The sequence below is a fragment of the Vespula pensylvanica genome, chromosome 5, assembly GCF_014466175.1.
Source record: "Vespula pensylvanica isolate Volc-1 chromosome 5, ASM1446617v1, whole genome shotgun sequence".
In the NCBI taxonomy this organism is placed as follows: domain Eukaryota; kingdom Metazoa; phylum Arthropoda; class Insecta; order Hymenoptera; family Vespidae; genus Vespula; species Vespula pensylvanica.
In genome coordinates, this window is record NC_057689.1 from 1,457,140 (window position 1) to 1,478,833 (window position 21,694).

The 21,694-nt window shown below is 35.0% G+C and overlaps 7 protein-coding genes and 1 long non-coding RNA gene across 10 annotated transcripts in view; 2 read left to right on the plus strand and 6 right to left on the minus strand.

Annotated features, from left to right (window-relative positions):
• The window catches only part of LOC122629532 (colorectal mutant cancer protein), a 24,677-nt gene extending 9,131 nt beyond the window's left edge, over positions 1-15,546 (plus strand). The window contains exons 2-13 of one of the 2 annotated variants that reach the window (XM_043813057.1): positions 8,718-9,166; positions 11,107-11,368; positions 11,643-11,791; positions 11,977-12,201; positions 12,380-12,568; positions 12,657-12,847; positions 12,922-13,188; positions 13,254-13,449; positions 13,530-13,715; positions 13,788-13,975; positions 14,054-14,156; positions 15,043-15,546. In XM_043813057.1, the coding sequence (XP_043668992.1) occupies positions 8,718-9,166; positions 11,107-11,368; positions 11,643-11,791; positions 11,977-12,201; positions 12,380-12,568; positions 12,657-12,847; positions 12,922-13,188; positions 13,254-13,449; positions 13,530-13,715; positions 13,788-13,975; positions 14,054-14,156; positions 15,043-15,153 (2,516 nt within the window). In that variant the 3' untranslated portion in view covers positions 15,154-15,546. The remainder of the gene's footprint in view (positions 1-8,717; positions 9,167-11,106; positions 11,369-11,642; positions 11,792-11,976; positions 12,202-12,379; positions 12,569-12,656; positions 12,848-12,921; positions 13,189-13,253; positions 13,450-13,529; positions 13,716-13,787; positions 13,976-14,053; positions 14,157-15,042) is intronic. The other variant, XM_043813058.1, reaches the window with a different exon arrangement.
• LOC122629544 lies at positions 7,270-9,355 on the minus strand. The gene is made up of 2 exons (XR_006327287.1): positions 9,232-9,355; positions 7,270-9,164 (listed from the first exon to the last, which is right to left on the minus strand). It is a non-coding gene; the product is annotated as an uncharacterized LOC122629544 (long non-coding RNA).
• On the minus strand, positions 14,340-14,553 carry LOC122629543. The gene has a single exon (XM_043813077.1). The coding sequence runs from the start codon at positions 14,551-14,553 to the stop codon at positions 14,407-14,409; it is 147 nt and encodes a 48-aa protein (XP_043669012.1). The 3' UTR covers positions 14,340-14,406.
• On the minus strand, positions 14,570-15,049 carry LOC122629542 (small integral membrane protein 4). Its single transcript, XM_043813076.1, has one exon. The coding sequence runs from the start codon at positions 14,837-14,839 to the stop codon at positions 14,609-14,611; it is 231 nt and encodes a 76-aa protein (XP_043669011.1). The 5' UTR covers positions 14,840-15,049; the 3' UTR covers positions 14,570-14,608.
• Positions 15,547-15,624: 78 nt separating the features above from the next.
• On the minus strand, positions 15,625-16,753 carry LOC122629538 (pre-mRNA-splicing factor SPF27). Of its 2 annotated transcripts, none has more exons than XM_043813071.1 (3): positions 16,585-16,753; positions 16,172-16,437; positions 15,625-16,094 (listed from the first exon to the last, which is right to left on the minus strand). In XM_043813071.1, exons 1-3 carry the CDS (start codon positions 16,657-16,659, stop codon positions 15,698-15,700), a joined length of 738 nt encoding a protein of 245 aa, XP_043669006.1. In that variant the 5' UTR covers positions 16,660-16,753; the 3' UTR covers positions 15,625-15,697. The 2 variants fall into 2 exon arrangements, with proteins under 2 accessions (XP_043669006.1, XP_043669005.1); XM_043813070.1 differs by having other exon boundaries at positions 16,172-16,507; positions 16,585-16,750.
• A 128-nt stretch (positions 16,754-16,881) lies between these two features.
• On the plus strand, positions 16,882-19,794 carry LOC122629537 (60S ribosomal protein L4). Its single transcript, XM_043813069.1, has 8 exons — positions 16,882-17,032; positions 17,471-17,648; positions 17,760-18,005; positions 18,202-18,326; positions 18,577-18,675; positions 18,752-19,023; positions 19,247-19,406; positions 19,499-19,794. Exons 1-8 carry the CDS (start codon positions 17,030-17,032, stop codon positions 19,706-19,708), a joined length of 1,293 nt encoding a protein of 430 aa, XP_043669004.1. The 5' UTR covers positions 16,882-17,029; the 3' UTR covers positions 19,709-19,794.
• A 71-nt stretch (positions 19,795-19,865) lies between these two features.
• LOC122629541 lies at positions 19,866-20,400 on the minus strand. Its single transcript, XM_043813075.1, has 2 exons — positions 20,245-20,400; positions 19,866-20,078 (listed from the first exon to the last, which is right to left on the minus strand). Exons 1-2 carry the CDS (start codon positions 20,398-20,400, stop codon positions 19,866-19,868), a joined length of 369 nt encoding a protein of 122 aa, XP_043669010.1.
• On the minus strand, positions 20,111-21,583 carry LOC122629539. The gene is made up of 3 exons (XM_043813073.1): positions 21,398-21,583; positions 20,650-20,969; positions 20,111-20,577 (listed from the first exon to the last, which is right to left on the minus strand). Exons 1-2 carry the CDS (start codon positions 21,581-21,583, stop codon positions 20,682-20,684), a joined length of 474 nt encoding a protein of 157 aa, XP_043669008.1. The 3' UTR covers positions 20,111-20,577; positions 20,650-20,681.
• Between the last annotated feature and the right edge of the window lie 111 nt (positions 21,584-21,694).

Here is a 21,694-nt window from a genome sequence, read left to right on the forward strand (position 1 = left end):
TTTTCTCTCTTTTTTAGTTTTTTATTTTTCTTTTTTATCTCTCTTTCCGTCTACGTATTTTTCACGCTTTTACACGCTTCTACTGCACATAGTTACGAAGCTCCTTCTTTTTCTTTTTTTTTCTTTTTTTTGAACTCTTACCGATTTGTTCGAGTTTTGCAATCTACGTTTTATATGTATATAATTATTGCGTCGTTTTATTCAACTCGATCAAAGGATCTTCGAAGGATCAATATCGTCGAATTCGATAAAATGCAGATATTGATGATCTACATAAATAATTAGAAATTATAGAGTTAAACGTTTAAGCCTTTGAATTATTCTCTTTCTCTCTCTCTCTCTCTCTCTCTCTCTCTCTCTCTCTCTCTTTCTCTCTCTCTCTCTCTCAATATTATTCATCTATTCTATGAGCGAAATTATTAGAAAGAAAAAGAGAGTGGGAAGGTGTGTGTGTGAGAGAGAGAGAGAGAGAGAGAGAGAGAGAGAGAGATTTGTTTACCCAAAATAATATTCACATTCGTAACTTTAATTAAGCCATTTGATGCGGCTATTAACAATACAGCGTGTAATGGGACGAAGCTATTATTCAAGCATCAGGGGCTTACCTTAATGGAAGACAAACCGTGTTAGTTAATTATGGTATTTGTAATAGTAGTCGGGAGCACATTCTCGTCGTGACCAATTTTTCTGTCGAATAATTAATTTCCTTCGCAATTTCCTGCAATAAAAACTTTACGTTTTATACGTACGAGCAATACCGGAACGCTTGGAACCAAGCTCGCTTTCTCTTCTTTTCAATACACGCGAGCCCAGGCAATATTTACATTTTTACTCTTTCAAGGCATCGCAGGAATGTATCTTATTTATACCCGATTGTACCGAGGGGCAGCTACAGAATGCGAAATGCGAAGTTTCCATTAGACCTCCCGTTATACGGTAAAGCGACCTCCGTGAAAGCCCGTCTGTCTGATCCAAGCATTGACTTGACTACTAGAAACTGACGTCTACCATCGAGAAATAGAATTTATCTGTTAGCTGTCTTTCAAGATCGAAAAGACGTTTTTCGTTGTTGTAATGTTTAACACGTCGAATACCATATAGACTATCAGTGGGCCATGCAGAGTGAATGGAAAATCACCTGAATATATTGTAGCCCGGCATTTAATGTTAATATACAATATCTATCTATCTATCTATCTATCTATATAAATGTGTATATATATATATATATATGTATATATAAATGTATATATATAGATGTATATATTTTTTCTTTTTTAATACACAATACGTCTATTCTCGTTTTCTTTTTATCGTAGGAGAATGTCAAGAATTTGTAGGCAATTTTAATATACTATATATAAGGTAACATTCTAATGGTTGGGTCGATAATAGAACGGTCAGGAGGATATATAATTTCTTTCTCCTTTTTTATTTTTTACCTAGTATCGCTTGCCGCAATCCTTGACCGCAACCTCCTTGTGGATATATGTGTGTGTATGTATATATATATATATATATATATATATATATATGTCTATCTATTAGCAGTGTTCTTTAAATGAATTTGATAACTCGTTTTGACCTTATTTCCTTACATTATTTATCGTCCATTTTTTCGGACAAAGCTTTTAACTTTCGCTACGAGCTTTTACTCTTCGAATTGAAAATTAAATATTTGAATTAACAAGTTCGTGATTGATGATAATGTAATTTGTAAGAATTACGAAATACGTTGAATCAGAGAGAGCTTTGTAGAAATTTTTTGTAGAAACCCCTCTTGTTTGGCCGCTTCTTTGCATTTCATGAATATTAATATACACGTGGTGATGTGTTATTTGATTTTATTTTCTTCTTCTTTTCTCTTTCTTTCTATCTTTCTCTCGTTAACACCAAACCTTGCATACGCAAACACACGCCTTGTTCGTTGTTGTAAGGATAGCTAATGCAAGGCTTCGTGATTTTTAAACGGTTTAACCGTTCATCCAATGAAAAAAAATAAAATAATAAAAAGAAAAAACAACATCTTTGAGGGTGAGAGAATCACTTAGGATATAAAAAATGAATCGTCTTCCGGCGAGCAAGCTCTCCCTCTTATTTAATTAATGAGTTCCATCCTCGTTGCAAGGATCCTCTTGTATCGGTGTTTAACCGGTAAAACAGGTTTTCAAATGTAGTGGATATCACAATTAAAGAAAGTAACGGTAACAAGAAGGATTTCGATTAATTACTATGACTCGACTTGAATGAATACCGCGCGATCAGAAATTTCAATAATTTTACTTTCATTTTTACATAGTTCTTTCAATGTAGGATAAATAATTATCTATACTTATATGTATATATATATATTTTTCCTTCGTACCCACTTTAAAAATTTTATCGCTTCTTTCGTTGTTCCAGGATTTGTTTTACATTTGATAAACATTCGGCTCACGTTACGCGTGCGTCATAGTTAGACGTAATTTTCAGGACAATAAAAACGAAAGAGAGAGAGAGAGAGAGAGAGAGAAAGAGAGAAGAAATGTTCTCTTTCCGTTTCCCTCTTAAGGTTCTACTTCGATACGTTCGAACCGTCGATAAATAATTCAGATAGAGATCTCAACAAGAACCGAGAAGGTGAACGTAGAATCACGTTTATCTTAATTTCTCTAATTTTTCCCGGAACACGAATAATTCTAATTTCATTCATTTATTCCAATAAGATAACTTTGTTTGTTCTAATAGCTATCGTATAATTGGTACTAACGAACGAACAAACGAACGCGACAAAATAATCAATGCGAAAAAGAGATAGGAAGGAAGAAGAAAAAGAAAAAGAAGAAAAAAAAAAAAGAAATAAATGCAAAAAGATCGCTTCGACACGTTCGAAGTTCGAATCAGTACGATGCTAATGTCGTTCGACTACATCGATGAACGATAAGTCGATATCCATTCACGGCAATGCACAGCTGCAAGGACTTTACCTCTCCCTAGTATATTTTTTTCTCTTTCTCTCTCTCTCTCTCTCTCTCTCTCTCTCTCTCTCTTTCTATTTGCTTTCTCGAACGCACGTGCGATTTTCCTATTTTTACGTTTTATTTTTTATTTCTTGGAATTTAAATCATCCTTATAAAAAATAATCATTTCCTATTAATTTATTATTATTATTATTATTATTATTATTATTATTATTATTATTATTATTATATAAACACATACACACATACAATACATTATACGATACATTAAAAGATACTTACTCTTACTTGGTAATTCCCTATGGAAACGATGTCGCCTTAAGGAAAAGTCCGGAAATGATTTTGCCCTAACTCCAGTCTTTACTGAAGTTTTACCTCTCGTTCCCGACGAATCGGGAGAGAGCAACTTTGCTCGATGTAATATCGATTCTTGGCTCGCGTTGTCGCGCTTCCTTTTTAAGAATCGAGAGAAATTGGCCGTCACTTAGGTGCTCCCAAAGAATTGGAAAGTACCTTCTTATCTCTTGGTGATCTTGCTCGAACGTAAATCTAAAATATTTATAATATAAATGTCTCTATTCGCATATATATATATATATATATATATATGTGTGTGTGTGTGTGTGTGTGTGTGCGTATTTGTGTATATCTGTGCACATTTTAATATTTTTTGCATATTGTTTTTATATGGATGTAATCTGGAAGGCTCGCTCTAAATATTACGAAAGAAAGCTAAGTTTTTTATTCGTCTTATGCATATATGATTGCTAGAAAGTTTATGTATATATCTAGCTCTGTCTTTCTGTCTCTAACTCTCTCTCTCTCTCTTTCTCTCTCTTTTCCGTCGTTTACCGTTTAGACAGAGCATATGAGAAAACGTTTATTTCTAAGCGAAACGAGAATACTCGGTCGGATCATAAAACGCGTTGGAGTTTGGCCGCGACGTCGCCCGAGCGGTTTACGGTGAACGGAAGTTTCTCGAGAAATATAAGGATAACGAGGAGATAATATTCGTTGAAATTGCTTGGAAAAAGAATTTCCATTTCGTTTATAAGAATTTTGTTCTCGATTGCTTTCGATCGACTATAACGAAATTATACATATATAATCTCCAAGAGAGATTAATAATATACAGACATAAATTTTGTCAATCGAATTTTAATCGTTTAAATTTTTACTCGAGTTTTCATCTGATCCGAATCTAAATTTATCAAATTTATTACGAGAATCTTTGTTGCTTCTTTGCGCGTGTATGTATATATAATATATATAATAACGAGATAATATTTTCGAGTATATACTTATATACCTGCTGAAAATAAAGATTATGTCTTCGATCGGATAATCAATCAAACGTTGACCCGTGTCAACCCATAGATTACTTTCTCGACCTTCCGACGAAGGAAAAGTGATCGCAAAAAATTTAGGAAGGTTAAAAAAGATTTACGAACGGCGACGTTCACGTCTCGGGACTTGCAATTAGCGAGAGTCGACCCTCGTATCGTTGTAATTACTCGACGTTCGTAACCAAGATGCATTCATTTGCCACATTTTTTCTCATATATCCCAGCCGTGATACGTATAGGTATCAGGTGTAACTTTATTTAACCGATAAAACCAGCCGTGAAAATATCATTCGCTTATCGAACGATAATCTCTTTATTTCCTTTTTTTCTTTCTCTTTTTCTCTCTTTCTCTTTTCCTAATCGTTATCTAAACTCATAGAGAAATTGAGTTTTCATGGGAGTCCCGTTACCAATCACAACGATCTCTTCGAGTCGAGATTCTTAAAGACGAAAATAAACATAACGGATAGCTGGCTGCTTTTACGGTCGAACGTGATAAGATTCTCCTTCGTTAAAGATGAGAGAGAGAGAGAACAAAACGCTAGAACTTCTCAGATTCTTATCAACGTTGCAGAAACGAAATTCCGACTTACGTTTAACGAGTTTCGAATTTTAATTCGTAATCTAATTCGTATCGCGTATCTCTTTTCTTGTCAACTATGGAAAAGCTAAGTACTCTAAGTTATTTCTGAACTCACTTAAAATTGCAAAAGAAAAAAAGAAAAGAAAAGAATGTAACGCCCGAAGTAGTTTCTTTATCCGTTTATTTTCGTAAGGCTTTACGTACTTTACTTTGCGTAAATTATACTCCTTCTCGAAAATGTCGGCAATTGTTTTCGATTCTAAAATGAGCTGGCGCGCGAGCGTGCAAATTCGCATGTAGTTACGTTATATACGTACATCCGTATATATTCGTATGTGTACACACACATATATATTATATATATATATATGTATACACATACGTTACGTACGTAGGTAAAACGAGTACGATAGCAAAAGAGAGCACTTGTAACTACTCGTATGGTGCTTCTTACAAGTACCGAACTCCTATAATTGGCGGTGGCTCCGTGTAGACCAGTCGACTTCTCCTAAATTCGCACACGGAGCGTACTTCTATTCAGCAACATTGCTACGCGTTTACGACGCCTCGAGTAATTAACTCGTTTAATTAACGCACCGACCGACCTCGTACCAATACCGAATTCCATTGGTAGTACTCGCGTAACTTGTGATTGCATACCGATCAATCACTTTTTTATTTATCTTCTTTACCTTAAAAAAAAAGAAGAAAAAATAAAATAAAATAAAATAAAAAAAACACGAACAACAGCAAAAACAAAGAAATAAGAAATATTTGTAATATTAATGTATTATCGTTTGACATTCGATATATTATTTTTGTTCGTTTATTCTTCTCGAAAAAAAAAAGATAACTGTCCAATGAAATTCCATCAGTTCAGTATTGGAAACGCCCCAATAAATAATACATTGGCATTCGATAAGAAGCAAATCGGATTTAGAGTTTACGTCGCGTGACCATACACACGTATAATACATACATAAATACATATGTACGTACGTAATACATGCGTATACGCATGAGTAGGCGCTATTTCCGAGTCTCGTTATATGTACGTCGAAAGCTGTAAGCAATGTGAGAGACCGGTTAAAAAGACTTCTAGATCGAGACGTAGTCGAACAAGACCAAGACCAAGACCAAGACCAGGCTCTGACGGTGGTGTAAGTACCAACGTTGGTTGGTTCTCTGGTTAGTTGGAAAGAAGGGCCGCGGCAGCACGTTGGAATTCTCGCATGAGTTAAATTACGAGGATCGTTGGAGCCTGCGGGTGTTGATGAAGCAATTCCCCGTGTCGGCCATTATCGGAGGATAAACAATTACGCGTGCCTTTTGTTCTTTTTAGGTAAGCAGGATGGTGCGTGGCAGGAATGCTAATACACTATTCGCGCGCTTCTTGTAGTGTGCACGTGCGCTCGATTCCTTGGAGAAGAAAGAGGGTGAGAGATAAAGAGAGAGAGAGAGAGAGAGAGAGAGAGAGAGAGAGAGAGAGAGAGAAGGAGAATGTACTTAAGCTCCTGCAAACGTGCTCGAAGCACGATGGACCGTTTTTTCATTAGGGCCAAAGATAGGAGGGCAGCCTTCCGATGTTATTACAGCTCTTTCCTCTTAAACAACGATTCTGTTCTCACTCGAAAATATAAAGTGGTTCGTTAAAAAAAGATCTCTATTTATTCGTTCGTACGCGTTAAATAGAACTTTTCTTTTTTCTTTGTTCTTTTCGTTTAGGCTATTACAGATCTTTGTATATATTTAAATTTTATATCTTGTAACGTCGGAATCTCTTTATAAGTAATCGAATTATTTCCTCTTAGGCGAATTCTCTCCATTCGAAGTTAAGGCTCTTGCGAGTAGAAACATGAAAAACGGTATCATTGAAACGCTAACGAACGTATCGCGAGAGAACATTAGAGAGCAACGGAATGGCAAACCGAGGGAGAGAAGATCGGAGACCGCAGCCAACAGCAAGCTGGCCACTAACGAAGGGTTAACGAGCAGCTGTACGTTCTTCTGAGCGAGCTCGTTAAACGCTTCGAAAATCTAGAAATTTTCAAACCTGCGAATCACCCTCCTTTTTTCTCTCTCTCTCTCTCTCTCTCTCTCTCTCTCTCTCTCTCTTTCTCTCTTTCTCTTGCACGTGTAAATGCTTCTCCAAAGCGTTACAGCCGCGCCTACTACTATTTTACTGCTGCTTTAATAATCGCGAAAGCTTCCCTTTCGTCGTACTCCCTCGAGCGTGACGTACAGTTTGCGTCCGATATCTCGATCGGAGATTACTTCTCCTTCCAAAAGTAAAACCCTAATGCAATTTCTCTATTATTACAATGGAACTTTCTAACAACATTCAAATGAAATAGATAACGAATATTTATTTTTTTTTTTAAATGTGTATCTATAATACATTGTGGTAAAGATTAAAAAATTGTGCATGTACCCGATCATAACATAAACAATTGTCATTTCTTTATAACAAGTAGAAAGAGTCAAATGCAATTTAACAGATTAATATTACGTCGCGTAATCGGGAAAAATACGTACGAATACAACGAAATTTTAATTTATCGATTTTATAATTAACATTACGAATAATTAACGTTGATTTGTTCATTAAATTCTAATATGTATCGGACGGTGTTAAGATAACGATCGATCGGACTAATGATAGATATCTCGATGTATTAATTGGTTACGTCGAAATAAAAAAAATATTATCGATAAACTCTCTTGAAAGTTTTAATGTATGATTTAAAGAAAAAGAAGAAAAAAGAAGAAACTAAAACGCTTTTACTCGAGTCGTTGAAAAGAGGGCGTCTCGTGAATCCGCAAAAAGGTGATCGATATCAACCTTTGAAATATTAATGGGGAGGGTAAGTAGGAAAGACAAACGTATCCGACGGATCTATTTTCAAGCTTTCTCACTGGTTCCACATTTCTCTCTTTCTCTCTCTCTCTCTCTCTCTCTCTCTCTCTCTCCTTTTTTTATTTATTTATTTTTTAATCTGATACTTCTCCTTCTGATATTTGCATAAATTATTTCAATCAGAGTAATATGTGACACCGAATTTTAATCTCAAATAAAATCGCGTATAATCGTGTTAATCGAGTTTATCGGAAAAATCAAGTTGAAATGTTTTAATAAAAAATGAAAAAGATCTCCGAAGGGAGTTCTTTATCTTAAAAAAAAAAAAAAAAAAAAAGAATATGGAGGAAGGATATAAGGGTTGGGTGGTTAACGTGATAGACCAGAGCGCATCCTAACGACGACGCGTGAAAGACTCCCTTACGATCGATAGCTTGGTGATCCGGGACAATGCTCTTCTGATACTTACTGAAACCTAGAAAAGAAAAACAAAAGAGAGAGAGCAACCGATTCTTTGTCACTATTATTCGATTTCTGACACGATGACACGGTGCATCTATCATTTTTCTTTTACAGAAGATACCTTTCAATCGACAATTTTTGTTCGTGATAATCAGAAAAATTAAAGTTTAAAAGTATCAATATTTTTGTAATATTCTTTTAAGAAAATAAAAGAATGAAAAATATGAACTAAAGAAGCAAAGTGTCATGCTCGAAGGATTCGCTTGAAACCTATACACGTGCATACACACACACACACACACACACACACATACCATACCACACATGCTAGCACGAAAATCTTTCAAGGAATGAAATGATCTAAAGCTCGATAGAATTCATAGTATAGATCACAGCACGGAAAAACGCGATATAGGTACGTAAGTAAATAACAAGATCACTCGATCTTATCCGATTGATCGAGTTGACCGTACGACCTCTTGTTCTCCCTCTTCTCCTCGAAAATCAAGAATGCAACTCGTCGAAAAACAACGACGGGAAGAGTAACGACGAATCCAACAAGGTGGCGAATTTTACGGTGGCTATTAACAATGACTCTACGGAGTCAACGTACTTCGTCGATCGTTTGCGTCGTCAACAACAACATCAACAGCAGCAACAACAACAATATCAACTGCAACAATATCTTCAAAGAACATCGAGATGCGGGATACAAACGTTGTCGAGTCACATTCCATCGAACGCGGCAAAAGATATCGTCGAGGATGAACTTAGAAACGATCTCGTTTACGTCCATTGTGCCACAACCGAGGACGAAGACATTGACGAAGATGACGAAGAGGAGGAGCCAACAGGATTGGCTAGATCTAGATCCTGGCTGTGTTGTCCGGGTGATCGCAGATCCGAGAGAACCGTACCGGTTCATGTAGAAATGGATTATACGGATAAACAACATTCTGTAAGTTCGAAATTCCCAAACCAAGATCAACAGCCAACGAGAATATAGACGTGTTGATTATTTACCTCGTACATTTTTATATAGCTTGTACATCGAATTGGATACACTATTCCTTACTTTTTTTTTGATTTTTTAATTTTTTTTTTTTTTATAATTTGTTATAAAAAAAGTAGTTAACTTGATAGAATATATATATATAATCCGTTCATGATTTTGGACCACACGTTGGTACCAAATCCGGGCAAGTTCCAACGTTGCATCTTGGCTTTGCCATCACGCATTGTCTTTCATCTGGACAAGGCGGTGCATCCTTGCAAGATTTTCCAGGAAGATGAATATAATCGTCCTCCTTTGCACTCATCGTTGTCGTCGTCGTCGACAAAATCATGACAACGATAGCGACGACAAAAAGCAGCTTCATTTTAAATGCTGCTCCTCCTCCTCCCTTCTCAAGGCTGTCTGTCACGAAAATGAAGATGGAGATAAGCTAATTATATGTGCTAATCCGTGTGAAGAAAGAAACGTGAAAAATTTTCTAAAAGAAATCGAACGTCTAACCAACTAAGCCGTTCTCAAACGTATGGGTAACCAGTTTTCAAAGTTCGAGTTATAAATCTTTACCCGTCGAAAAAAAAGACAACGATTAACGCTCGTCGAGTTCTCGCCCGTCTTGACAGAATATATACTTCTCTTTCTTTTTAATCATTTATTCATTTATTTATTTATCTATTTGTTTGCGTTATGCATCAGTAGAACCTACGATCGTATTTACATATCTGTAATCTCAGTTTACAAATTTCGAAGTATCCAAACTTTTGTAATAACAAAATAAGGATGAAGCAAAAAAATAGGGTGTGGTTAAAATTCTCTAGACTATTTTAAAAAATCAACCACTCTTTTTCGAGACTTTAGGCTAATTTCTTTTTTCTGGTTTTTTTTTTTTTTTTCTTTCTTTTTGGTTTTTTCTCAAATCGTAAAACTACAAGCGTAACTACAGGTCGTTTATTTTTATCGGACGATTAAACATACCGAAGAATATAACGATGCACTCTTGCTCACTGTTTGATGTCTTCCTAAGACTTGTAAGTCACTGAATGTGCGTCGAAACGTTCCGACATCGAGATTTTTATACCTTTCAGGATCGTCTCTTCTTTTTCTTTTTCTTTTTTTTTTTTTTTTGTTTCTTTTACTCTTCCCTCCCCTTTTTATCTTTTATCTACGGATTAACACGTGACCGGGTATTCGTCATTAGTGTCTCGTCTCGTCTCGTAACACAGCTGACACGCGTGAGTGATCACGCGAAGGACACTCAAAACGAGACAGGAATCTACAAATTTTTCCATGCTTTTCCTCTTTCTGTCAGTCGAATTCTTCCGATCTCTTTTTTTATATATTTATTTTTTAATGAGTAATGTATTTATTTTTTTAATGAGACACGTGACACGCGAAACAACGTCTCCGTTTAGAACTTTTTATATAAATTTTTTGTATAATTTTTTTTTTCTTTTTTCCCCCTCTCTCTCTTCCTCTCTACATATATATATATATTTTTTTTATGAATTCTTCGTAATTTAATGATTACCAAAGACTCGAGTTATATAACGCGTTTTGTCTTAATTTACGATTCGGTTTAATCTACCTCTGTTCGCGAATTATGTACGAATTAGCCTTGAATCTATTTCGATTTAATACACGATTTTAAACGGCATTATTTTTTTCTCTCGAAATAAAGATGATTCACACAGAACATCTTCCAGAAGTGTCGACAATTAGAAAACGAATTAATTAATAATCACGTGAGAAACTATAGACGTATAGACGTGAATAAAACAAGATAAAAAGCTTTAACGATACGAATAAGACACGTTAACGCAATACCGATTTGTTTTCAATGGTTAATGAATGTTAAAGAAAGAAAAAGAAAAATGATATTATTCCAGCTCCATGCAGCAGCATTGTCGTCGTTACGATCCGAAGTCGCCGATCTAAATTCACGACTATTGATAGCTACTCGTGCGAGAGAAGCTGCTGAAGTAGCTTTAGCAAGAGCAGAAGTTCAAGCTGCTAGGGCTGAGCAAAGAGCTGAACAGCAGGCGGCCAGGCACGAGGAGAGACTTACCGAATTGCATTCCGTCATTGCCGAGCTGGGCAGACAGTTGGAGAGGCATCGTGCTACCGTAATTGCCGAGGAGGATGAGTCCGGTAAGAAGGCACATTCAATTCCAAGAATTCTAATGCTCCTTTTTTCTCTCTCTCTCTCTCTTTCTCTCTCTTTTGTAATTCTTTTTCTCTCCAAGACATAAATTATTGGAACTACTTGAAGCATGCATAGAATGTGGAAATATAAATATAGATAACGAACTTCACAACGAATTCACGAACATGTATTCAAGTTCGTTTTTTTCTCTTTCCTTTTTATTCTTTTCATACGCTATACTATCTGGAGATCTGAAGATTGGGTGCATTCAATTTGCAGAAATCGAAACCAGTAGGGATGCGGAGGGATCGATCACGAATCCGGTGGAGGAGAGTGAGGGAGGTGGAGATATTCAAGGTGATGGAGATAGAACCTTGGGAGATGCCGATTCCAGTTGCTGCGAGGAAATTGAACATCGAACCAACGAGGTAACGGAAGAGAATTCGTTTCCTCTGTGCAGATGGTATTTCAGGAAATTATGTATTTGCTGATGATTGCTATCCTTTTTAGCTATTTTCATTTGTCTTTGAATTTATTTCAATTGTCTGATTCGTCAAAGTCTATCTGAAAATAGGGGAAATTATGGAATATTTGAGAAAAGTCGCTTTTGTAGAACGGTAGGGAACAATTGGACAGTCCTGCTGCTTTACCAACGCCAGAACCAACTCAACCAGCAGCCTCGTGTCAAAGTGTCGCCGTGGCTACTCTCCAAGAAGAAGTTACGGCCCTTAGAGCAGAAATCGTGAGCCTCCAAGCACAGTTGGCACAATTTAAGAATCAAGGACAGAATGGCAATCAGGGACAACTCAATGGAGACTCACCTCGACGAGAACATAAAGTAAAATACACATATCGAGATATATTTAAATCGACGGTGTTGTCTGTCGTACGTTCTTAATTTTGTATTATAATATAACGAGTACTAACTAGCTCCCTCAAAGAAGTAAAATTACTCTCGACGGTGAAAGAGTTCTCAGCGAGCTAAATTTCAAGTTTTTTCTTTATCGTATTCACAGACGAGAGGTAACACCAGCTCGCCAGAACCTCTGACGGCACCTTGCTCGCCACTCCTGCCACCCCTTCAAACACCGCCGACAAAGAGCGTAACGAGGGAGGAACCGCCAGTCCTCAAGATGGCCGAGAGGGTGAGACTAAGGAGAACTGATGAGAGACATATCACCGGCCCAGATATTACGAATCTCGGTGTATGAATTCAATTATTTTCTTTCCCCTCCTATATTTCTCTTTTCATTTGCATCCAAGCATATGACGTACGAGCCCAACGTATTACAGGTTTGTTCGACCATGGTTGCTGAACATCTCGTGTCCGATCTCTTAGAACAATCGAATTTGCAAGAGTTAAATGGCTCGGAGAAACAATTCGAAGTAGAAACAGAAAGGTTGAACAGCAGATTGGAACATGCTCGAGCGAATAACGCTGTTCTTGCTTTGACCTTACACGAGAGCAAAGCTCAATGCGATAGGTAATTTTATCGGAGATTTTTCGATACGGATTTATAATGATCTAGGTACATCATATCTTTTCTTTTGAATTTAGATTGAGTTTACTCGTTGGGAAATACGAATCGAATGCAATGGCGTTAAGATTAGCGTTATCTTATAGCGATCGTGCCATAGAAGCCTACGATGTTCTCGTTGCTTTGTTAGAAAGCGAGATTGCACTTTCTACAGAACGAAATAGCCTTACTATCGACAATAGAAGAGCAGCTGAGAATGTAGCTTATCATATGTTGAACAGACTTGAAAATGATTGCGCTAATGTTATGGGTGCACCTTGGGAAGATAGTATAATCTTGTCGGATGAGTACGTATATCAAATTGTTAGAAGTCTTCGAATATCAGGGTTAGACCATCTTATTATTTTCATAGATCTGAAGTAACTTGGACTGTCGAGAACGAGGAGAGACTTAGAAGACACATTAGCAGATTAAAAGGCGATCGTGCTATGGTCAGATCCACTGCCGTGGAATTAGAAAGTGTTCATGTCGAACCTCTTAATTCAAAAAATACTATTTCTCTCGCAGAAGCTAGAAAATTAGATTTAGAGACTGCTGTTCTTATGCAAGTTAGTATACCAATTATATAATACTAATTCTGAGTAGTAATGAAAAACGTTGATCGATACCTAACTTATAATATCGTTAGGAATTAATGGCTATGAGAGAAGATAAAGCAGAGTTGAGGGCAAGAGTATTTCTTTTGGAAAAAGAAAGAGCTACGATAGAATTAAAGTTGAACGCGCAGGAAACGCAAATTGCAGCTCAGCATGCTGCTATAGAACATCTTCAGGGACAGCTTAACGATACCGAGGCTATGTTATCAATGAACAAAGTAATATATTTCTCACGTTTTATAAGTGTCATTTAATAGAATCGAAAAATTTCTAATAGACGTTATTTGTAGGATCGTGGTCTTAGCGATAACGAGAGCGAAGGTATCGAGTCTGAACTTATCGAAGCATTGGGTAGAGAAGCAAGATTAAAAGAACGTCTGCAAGAATTAGTTTCAACATTGGATAAAGTGAATAAGAACTCAGAATTGAGACATCAACAATCTGCAGAACTTGTTAATGATTTGAAAAAAGCTAACAGGTGATATATTTTATTTCACCGATCGTAAAAATAATAATCTTGTACGAACAGTCAAGTTTATACTCTTATTTCTTTTAGTGCTCTGGTACAAACGTTGGAAAAAACAAAGAAAAAATATCAATCTAGATTAAAAAAATTAGAGCAGCAAATGTTGGGAATGGTGGAAAGACATACAGCACAGGTATGAATAAAAAATATCCTGAAGTAGATATTGTATACATAGATTGCAATTTAAACCAAAAGTTGAAGTTATAAATCATCTCTTGAATGTTTTTATTTGTACACGAAATATGTCATAATATCCAATTGCGACCTCAAGATATTTTTGTTTCTTTTCGAAAGTCAATCTCGTAAATTAAAATTGTTTTTTGTGTCTGCTAAATGTAATTTATTTTCTACTATACATCATTTGATATTATACATTATATTAATCAATGGCTAGCTTTCCATTTTTCTAATTCTTCTTCTACCAGCTGATCCACATCGGTGAGAGGTTTGTATATAACGTGGACGGTCTGTGCTCCAGCCAACATAGTTAACATTGATACAATACTAAATCTTATGTATGACCAATGCATATCTCTTGATATTTAATAGTTTTTTGGTATCAGTCTTCTTAATACATATGAGTATTTAGAAATCTTTTTCTTCCATTTTCCGTAATCTTTCTTCAACCATCTCTAGTACAATTCGCTTTTTATATACCTTATAAAAGTTAACCTGACCAACTTGCCAGTTGATCATAGAAAATTCTAACAGTGCACCACAAATGAAAAATAATGGTAAGAAACGATAAACGCCTAAAGTTTTCTTGCCAGGCCACTTTTGTATAAACTTCCTTAATCTTTCACTGTATAAGAACATCGATACGTTCTTATGCTTGGCCAGATACTACACAAATTTTTTCTTCTGGCGGCCATATTGAATGTTGCGTGCGCCGCTTTTTACTATATTTAACAGATGAATTATTGCCACTGCTATGTTACTGCTGTGTTATTTGTGAAATAAATTTATTTTCACATATTTATAACATAAAAGTGATTCAACTTTTAACAAATTTTTTATAGGTCAAATCGCTTAAACAACGCATAGCTTTGCTAGAGGAAGAAGCAGCAGTATATAAGGGAACTTTACCTCTACAATCGCAAAGCTCGGGAGCTAGTGAAACATCTTTATGACAATTAAGTGACTAAAAATGATATAAACGTAAACGTAATTTATTGAAATGCGTTTCCTGTCGTTACGAAACGTGCAAAATAAAGATTAAATTTATGTATTTTTTTACTGGAATAATTTCTTAATCATGACGCTTTGCTATTCGCTTTGTAATTTTATGAAGGTATGATACACCATTCTCTCGTAGCATACAGAATTTTATGCTGGGAATTGTGACGTGCTATGAATACTTCGACGCGTGCAAGCTATTTGATATATGATGAATTATAAATATAAATTACTAGTATGTTGTCTCATTCATAGCAGTGATATTTACTTGTAAATATGTATATTGTAACCATAAACAGAAGTGTGATACATATAAACAATAATTAAATAAATTGTGCTTTATTATATTTAATATTTATACAATAGGATATCATTCTCTCATAATTTACAATGCAAAATTTCACAGAGAAAATAAGTCTTCTTCCTTTCTTTTTTTTTTTTTTTTGTTCTTTTTCTTTTTCTCTTCTTCTTTCATACTTACGTACTTGAGCAAATGTATTATATTGCTTGATTTTCAGCAAGATTCATTTCCATTGCCATAACGTCCGTGGCACTTTTTCCTGGAACGGCTGGTTCTTCATCTCCTGGTACATGATTTATTTCTATTATCTCTTCTTTGTTCATTATAGTTTTGTGTATTTCCTCTTCTATATGTACACATGCCTGTTCAATTTCATAGTTCTTTGAAACCAAACCGACCCATTGAGCTTCCAATGCTCTTAACTTTTCTCCTCCTTGTGTTTGCATCGATTTTCTTTGCCAATTAACTTCTTGTATCTTTTTTCTTAAAGTCTGCAATTGTTTTTGTCCTTGACTAACTAATTGAACTAATATTTCCAAATACGATTTCCAGGCTTCGCAACCATATTCCATCATTAATTCTAAATTACATATCCTATAATTTAAAAACAGAGATTGTATAAAAAAGAGATAAAATATACGATGGACTCTACGTTTGTTGTGAAGTCTCACCTAGTTGCTTGATGTTCCAGTTGCGCACTACTATTTTCTACGCTCTCATTCCAGGCTGTCAAATCGTTCATTTTACCAGGCGGTGGCGGTGGAAGTTCATAACGTTTCATACTGAGAACTTCCATAGGTAAACGATTTTGCATTCTTTCAAACTCGTGCTTCATTACATCAGTTTCAAATGCATTTATATTTAAAGAAGGCAAATGTTCCAAGTAATTTTTGGTTGGTCTGTATCGTCTCGTCTCTTCTTCAACCATTGCTAATGCCTGAAATTGAGCGAGTAAAGGATACATCCTCCAAATAGCAAATATAAACTTGTTCATATCCATAGTAAAACTGTAAAAAACATAACCTGTACTACACTAGACATATCTAAAAGTTCGTTACAGGTTATTCGTACAAAAATTACATACCGCTTCCCTAACACCAGGTTCGTCATATCCTTGATCTATATAGGGTAATGCATCAACGATGACTTCTCCAGCCATTTTTTTTTATAAATACAGAGAAAATTTCAATATATCTTTTCAATTCAATTAATTTAATCGTTACTGCTCGCGCGTTTCTATACGTACGATCTTGTTTTCAATTACGTATAGAAAATAGTATTGGCCGTTGAAAACTATACCGTAAAATTATTTTTACTTGCAGTGCCTCCTAGCGGGAAAAAAGTGAACGAATATTAAGCAAATTTTCAATGCGACAACCGGACGCGTCGTCAAGTTCGTCTACTGAGCATGCGTGACTCGGGTCGTATCGTTTCCGCTTGCATCCTTCTTCCTTTATGACCAGGTAAGGCGTACAAGCTGCCTGGTTAGCGTATGTCTTATGCGTGAAAAGTCGTGAAAAAAAGGCGAGATGGTAAGAAATTTACATTATTATTACTAATGTAGAATTACGAATATCGTTTTGATGGTTATCTTTGATTATTCTATCTTCTGTGTCCAAAAGTTTCGCGTTAGACATTAAATTATAAACCACGTGTGTAATTTGTGTACTTGTGTAGGATAGATTTTCTTACGTATTTTATAATTTTTATACGGCTTCTCGTATAGATCTTTGATCGTTTTCCAAAATTCATGTACGATATGTTGCCATAATAATGTATAAGAAAAAGTGAAAGTATTCGAAAAAGTCGATAGTTATTTCTTCGGCCGCCATGTGCATGTCAGAACGCGTTTTATTATCTCTTTTAATATTTCGCCATTCAAGTCTTCTAATATATCGTTGTAATTAATTAAAAAAAAAAAAAACATAACCTATCGTATGTTTAATATTTCCTTGTTGTCTTTATTCCAGTCGTTGTCAACGGCGCGACCTTTGGTTACTGTATATAGTGATAAAAATGAACCATCAGAAAATACAATTTCTTTGCCATCGGTGTTCAAAGCTCCGATTCGTCCCGATATCGTAAATTTTGTTCATCAGCAAGTTTCAAAGAATAGTAGGCAACCGTATTGCGTGTCCAAGGAGGCTGGTAAATATATTTTTTAAAATAACTAACCTATTAACTTTAAGATATTTTGAGCGTTAGGATGGATTAGGATACGGTTAGTTCAACTACGAAAATGTAGATTCTGTTTACTAGGTCACCAAACCTCTGCCGAATCATGGGGAACTGGACGTGCAGTAGCACGTATTCCTCGTGTTCGTGGTGGCGGTACCCATCGTTCCGGTCAGGGTGCATTCGGTAACATGTGTAGAGGTGGACGCATGTTTGCGCCAACCAAACCATGGAGAAGGTGGCACCGTCGCGTTAATGTTAATCAGAAAAGATACGCCCTTGTTTCTGCGATTGCTGCATCTGGTGTTCCTGCTTTAGTACAATCTAAGGGTAAGGTTATAATATATTTTAGGTTATTTAGAATCAATACGTATACGCTTCTGTGATGATTTAGCTTTTGGTCCGTGTTTCTGATAAACTGATTATACATAAGCTTTTGTACTGAGTTTGTAATAAATTATTACTTATATTTATTATTTTTTTTAATTAACATAACTTACGCAGATCATATGAAATATGTCTACAGGACACATGGTTCAAGAAGTACCAGAATTCCCTCTCGTAGTTTCCGATAAAATTCAGGAATACAACAAGACTAAACAAGCTGTTATCTTCTTGAGACGTATTAAAGCTTGGAATGATATCCAGAAGGTAATTGAAAGCATTGTTAAGATTACTTGTATAGGCACTATAGAATGTCCACATCTTTACTAAATCTTTTAGTTTGGATGTTCCTAATCAGGTGCTAGAGTAATATAGTTGTCACAGGTGTTCTAAACTAGTACCTTTATATACTAGGTTAGGGTATGCACAACTGCACACGTTTATTTCATTAAAAGTATTCGTTATTAGATTTTTTCAATTAATGGTATAAAGAACAATATTTAATATTTTTTTATAGGTTTACAAGTCGCAAAGATTCCGTGCTGGTAAAGGTAAAATGCGTAATCGTCGTCGCATTCAACGTCGTGGACCTTTGATTGTCTATGGGCAGGATCAGGTGTGTGATAATAATAATAATAATAAATAAATAAAAAAGAATTTTACTATATTTTTTATTAAATTTTTTTGTCTAGGGTATTCGTAAGGCATTCCGTAATATTCCTGGTGTGGATCTTATGAACATCAATAAGATGAATCTCCTGAAGCTGGCACCTGGTGGTCACGTTGGTCGTTTCGTTATTTGGACGAAGTCTGCTTTTGATCAATTAGATGCTCTGTATGGTACTTGGCGTAAACAATCTAAGCTTAAGGCAGATTACAATTTACCCTTCCCTAAGATGGCCAATACAGATTTGTCTAGACTTCTGAAGTCGGATGAAATTAGAAGAGTTCTGAGAGCTCCAAGGTAATATTTTTAATATACGTCGAACATATATATGTATATAAATTAATATTAAATTATTAATTCTTTTTTTTTTTATTATCTATATGATGATTTTAAGGTCCGTGTTGTTGATTGACAGTGATTATAATTTTCAACCATTACTGATAGAAATAAAAAAAAAAAAACTAACTTTATTCTCTTTTAAGCAATTTCAAATATTTGACATATAATTTTCAAATTACAGAAAGAAGGTAGTACGCAGGGTGAAGAAACTGAACCCATTGAACAATACACGTGCAATGTTGCGTCTTAATCCATATGCTGCAGTATTGAAACGTGCAGCAATTTTAACAGCACAAAGAAGACAATATGAGAAAGATTTGCTTTTGGCTGAAAAACGTGGAGTAAGTATAATGATAATATCAATCGATTCTTAACGCCATTGTGTACAAGTTTGAAGTACATATATGAAAATATTTTATTTCATTTTATTTAGATCGAACTTCCTAAGAATGCACCAGCACTCAAAGCTAAGAGGCTGAAAGAGAGACGAACCAAGCAAATTCTGGCGGTTAAAGCGATTAAAGCGAAGAAACCTAAAGCTCCGAAGAAAGCAGCCTCAGCACCAGCTAAAGCTGCAAAGCCAGAGCCGACGAAAACGTTGGATGCGCAGGCAACAAAAGCTAAGAGCCCACCAACCAAATAAAAATGATTAAGGAGCTTTTGTCGTTAATCCAAGATTTTTATTTCAATATAAATAAAATTTGGAAAGAGACACAACAACAAAATTTATATTTTGATCATCGTTTAGAATACTATATATATATATAAATGATTTTTTTTCATCTACATTGATACACGATTTAAAAATTGCAGATGAGTGGTACTCTCATAAAAATGGTATTATCATCGAATACTTCAATGGATGCAATTTTTGCATTTGCTTCCGTTGGAATGAGAAAGTTAATATTTCTAACGTGACGTCGACCACCCAATTCTTGTAATTTAATATTCAAAACATTCTCCGTTGCTAGAGCAGCAGTGCTTACTTTAAATCCTTCAGTCTTTATTTCTGCCTGCGTTATATTTGATTTCTTATACAATCTGTTTTATTTTTATTTATTTATTTATTTATTTATTATTTTTTTTTTTTAATATACAGATAACACGTGACAAGAATACAAAAGATATCGCATACTCAAGATAATTTATAAAGCATCGAAACCAAGTGAAATTACTTACAGCAAAATATTCTTTGTTATTTATCGTATAAAAATCCGGGATTTGACTCAATTTCAATCGTGTTTTGAATCCGCTCGATATCATTTTGAGATCTATATAATCGTATGGTCTTAACAATATGGCGTTGTCCAAACAATGCTGTGGCAAATTTTCCATAATCAATAAGGAAGAATTATTACAAGAATTGAAGGCATTAAGTTATAGAACTTGATCTGGCATTTGTAGGTAATGTTAGAAATAGATTATCGATTAGATAAATTCTTTTGTTTCGAGATTAGCTGTTTATGAAGTTCATAATAAAAAAAGAAACTAGAGAACAAATTTGTAGATATCCTGTAATAGAAATATGATTTAATTAGAAGGTTTCAATGAAAATTATGAAAAATATTTGTTCCATGGGCTTACACGTATCATTGACGACGATTTGTTACAATTGATCACATTTTTAATCGTTTACTCGGTTTAATAGTAGGTGCAGTTAGGATTAGCATTCTATGTTTATTGTCAACTACAGCACGAACTTCATCGCTGTCAATGGACTCCGGTATAAGTAAATTTTCTCGATGTTTAAGGATTTGTTTCGTCAAATCGTTACATGGCAATTTTTGTATCATATCCGAAAACTCTTTACTTAGATGTCGTTGAACGCTTACACGAAGATTATTGCCCTTAACAGTTATTTTCGTAGACGACATATCGATTTCCGGTGCTAGTAACATTTTGGCCTTGATAAATTACAAAGATATGATAATTAATGAATCGTTTAAAATTCTAACCTATAATCGGATTAGAATCTATAGCTTGCTATTATTCGATCTATCCTTTTTTTTTTTTAACCCTCCCTCAAGAAGAAAAAAAAAACAAGAAAAAATGGTTGATTAATTTTTTACCTTTTAAGGTCACTCTTTTCTATGGAAAAGGAAAAAAGTAGGAAAAAAAAAAAAAGTTACGTGAGCTTCGACCTTTCCATGGTTTCATGACTTTTTCTTTTTTAGTAACACTTGTTATTAAAAAAAAAAAAAAAAATCCGTGTATAAAATGATCTATCGATTGCGAGAGCATGACATATATATTGGAAATGAACGAATTATCCCATTATATTTTGAAGTATTCTTGGTTTTAATTTTTTTTTTTTTTTTCTTTTCGTACAAACCTCGTAGAAATTGTCAGGCCGAATACCTATGGAAACTATTTGCACGGTGTAACTGTTATCCGATGATTTAGCCGATGATACTTTGGTAGAATCTGCTATTCTCTTTTCGTTAAATTTGGGACAGTAAATGCTACCTGTCTCATGATCACCATGACATTTCGTACATCGTTCGTTCGTCGTACTCATTTTTAACGCATTCACAAATAACGTTTGTATTATTTGATTATTAGGATATTTGTTTGAAATCTCTCATCGAAGATCATAATCGAAAAAGAAAGATTTATATTTGTATATACA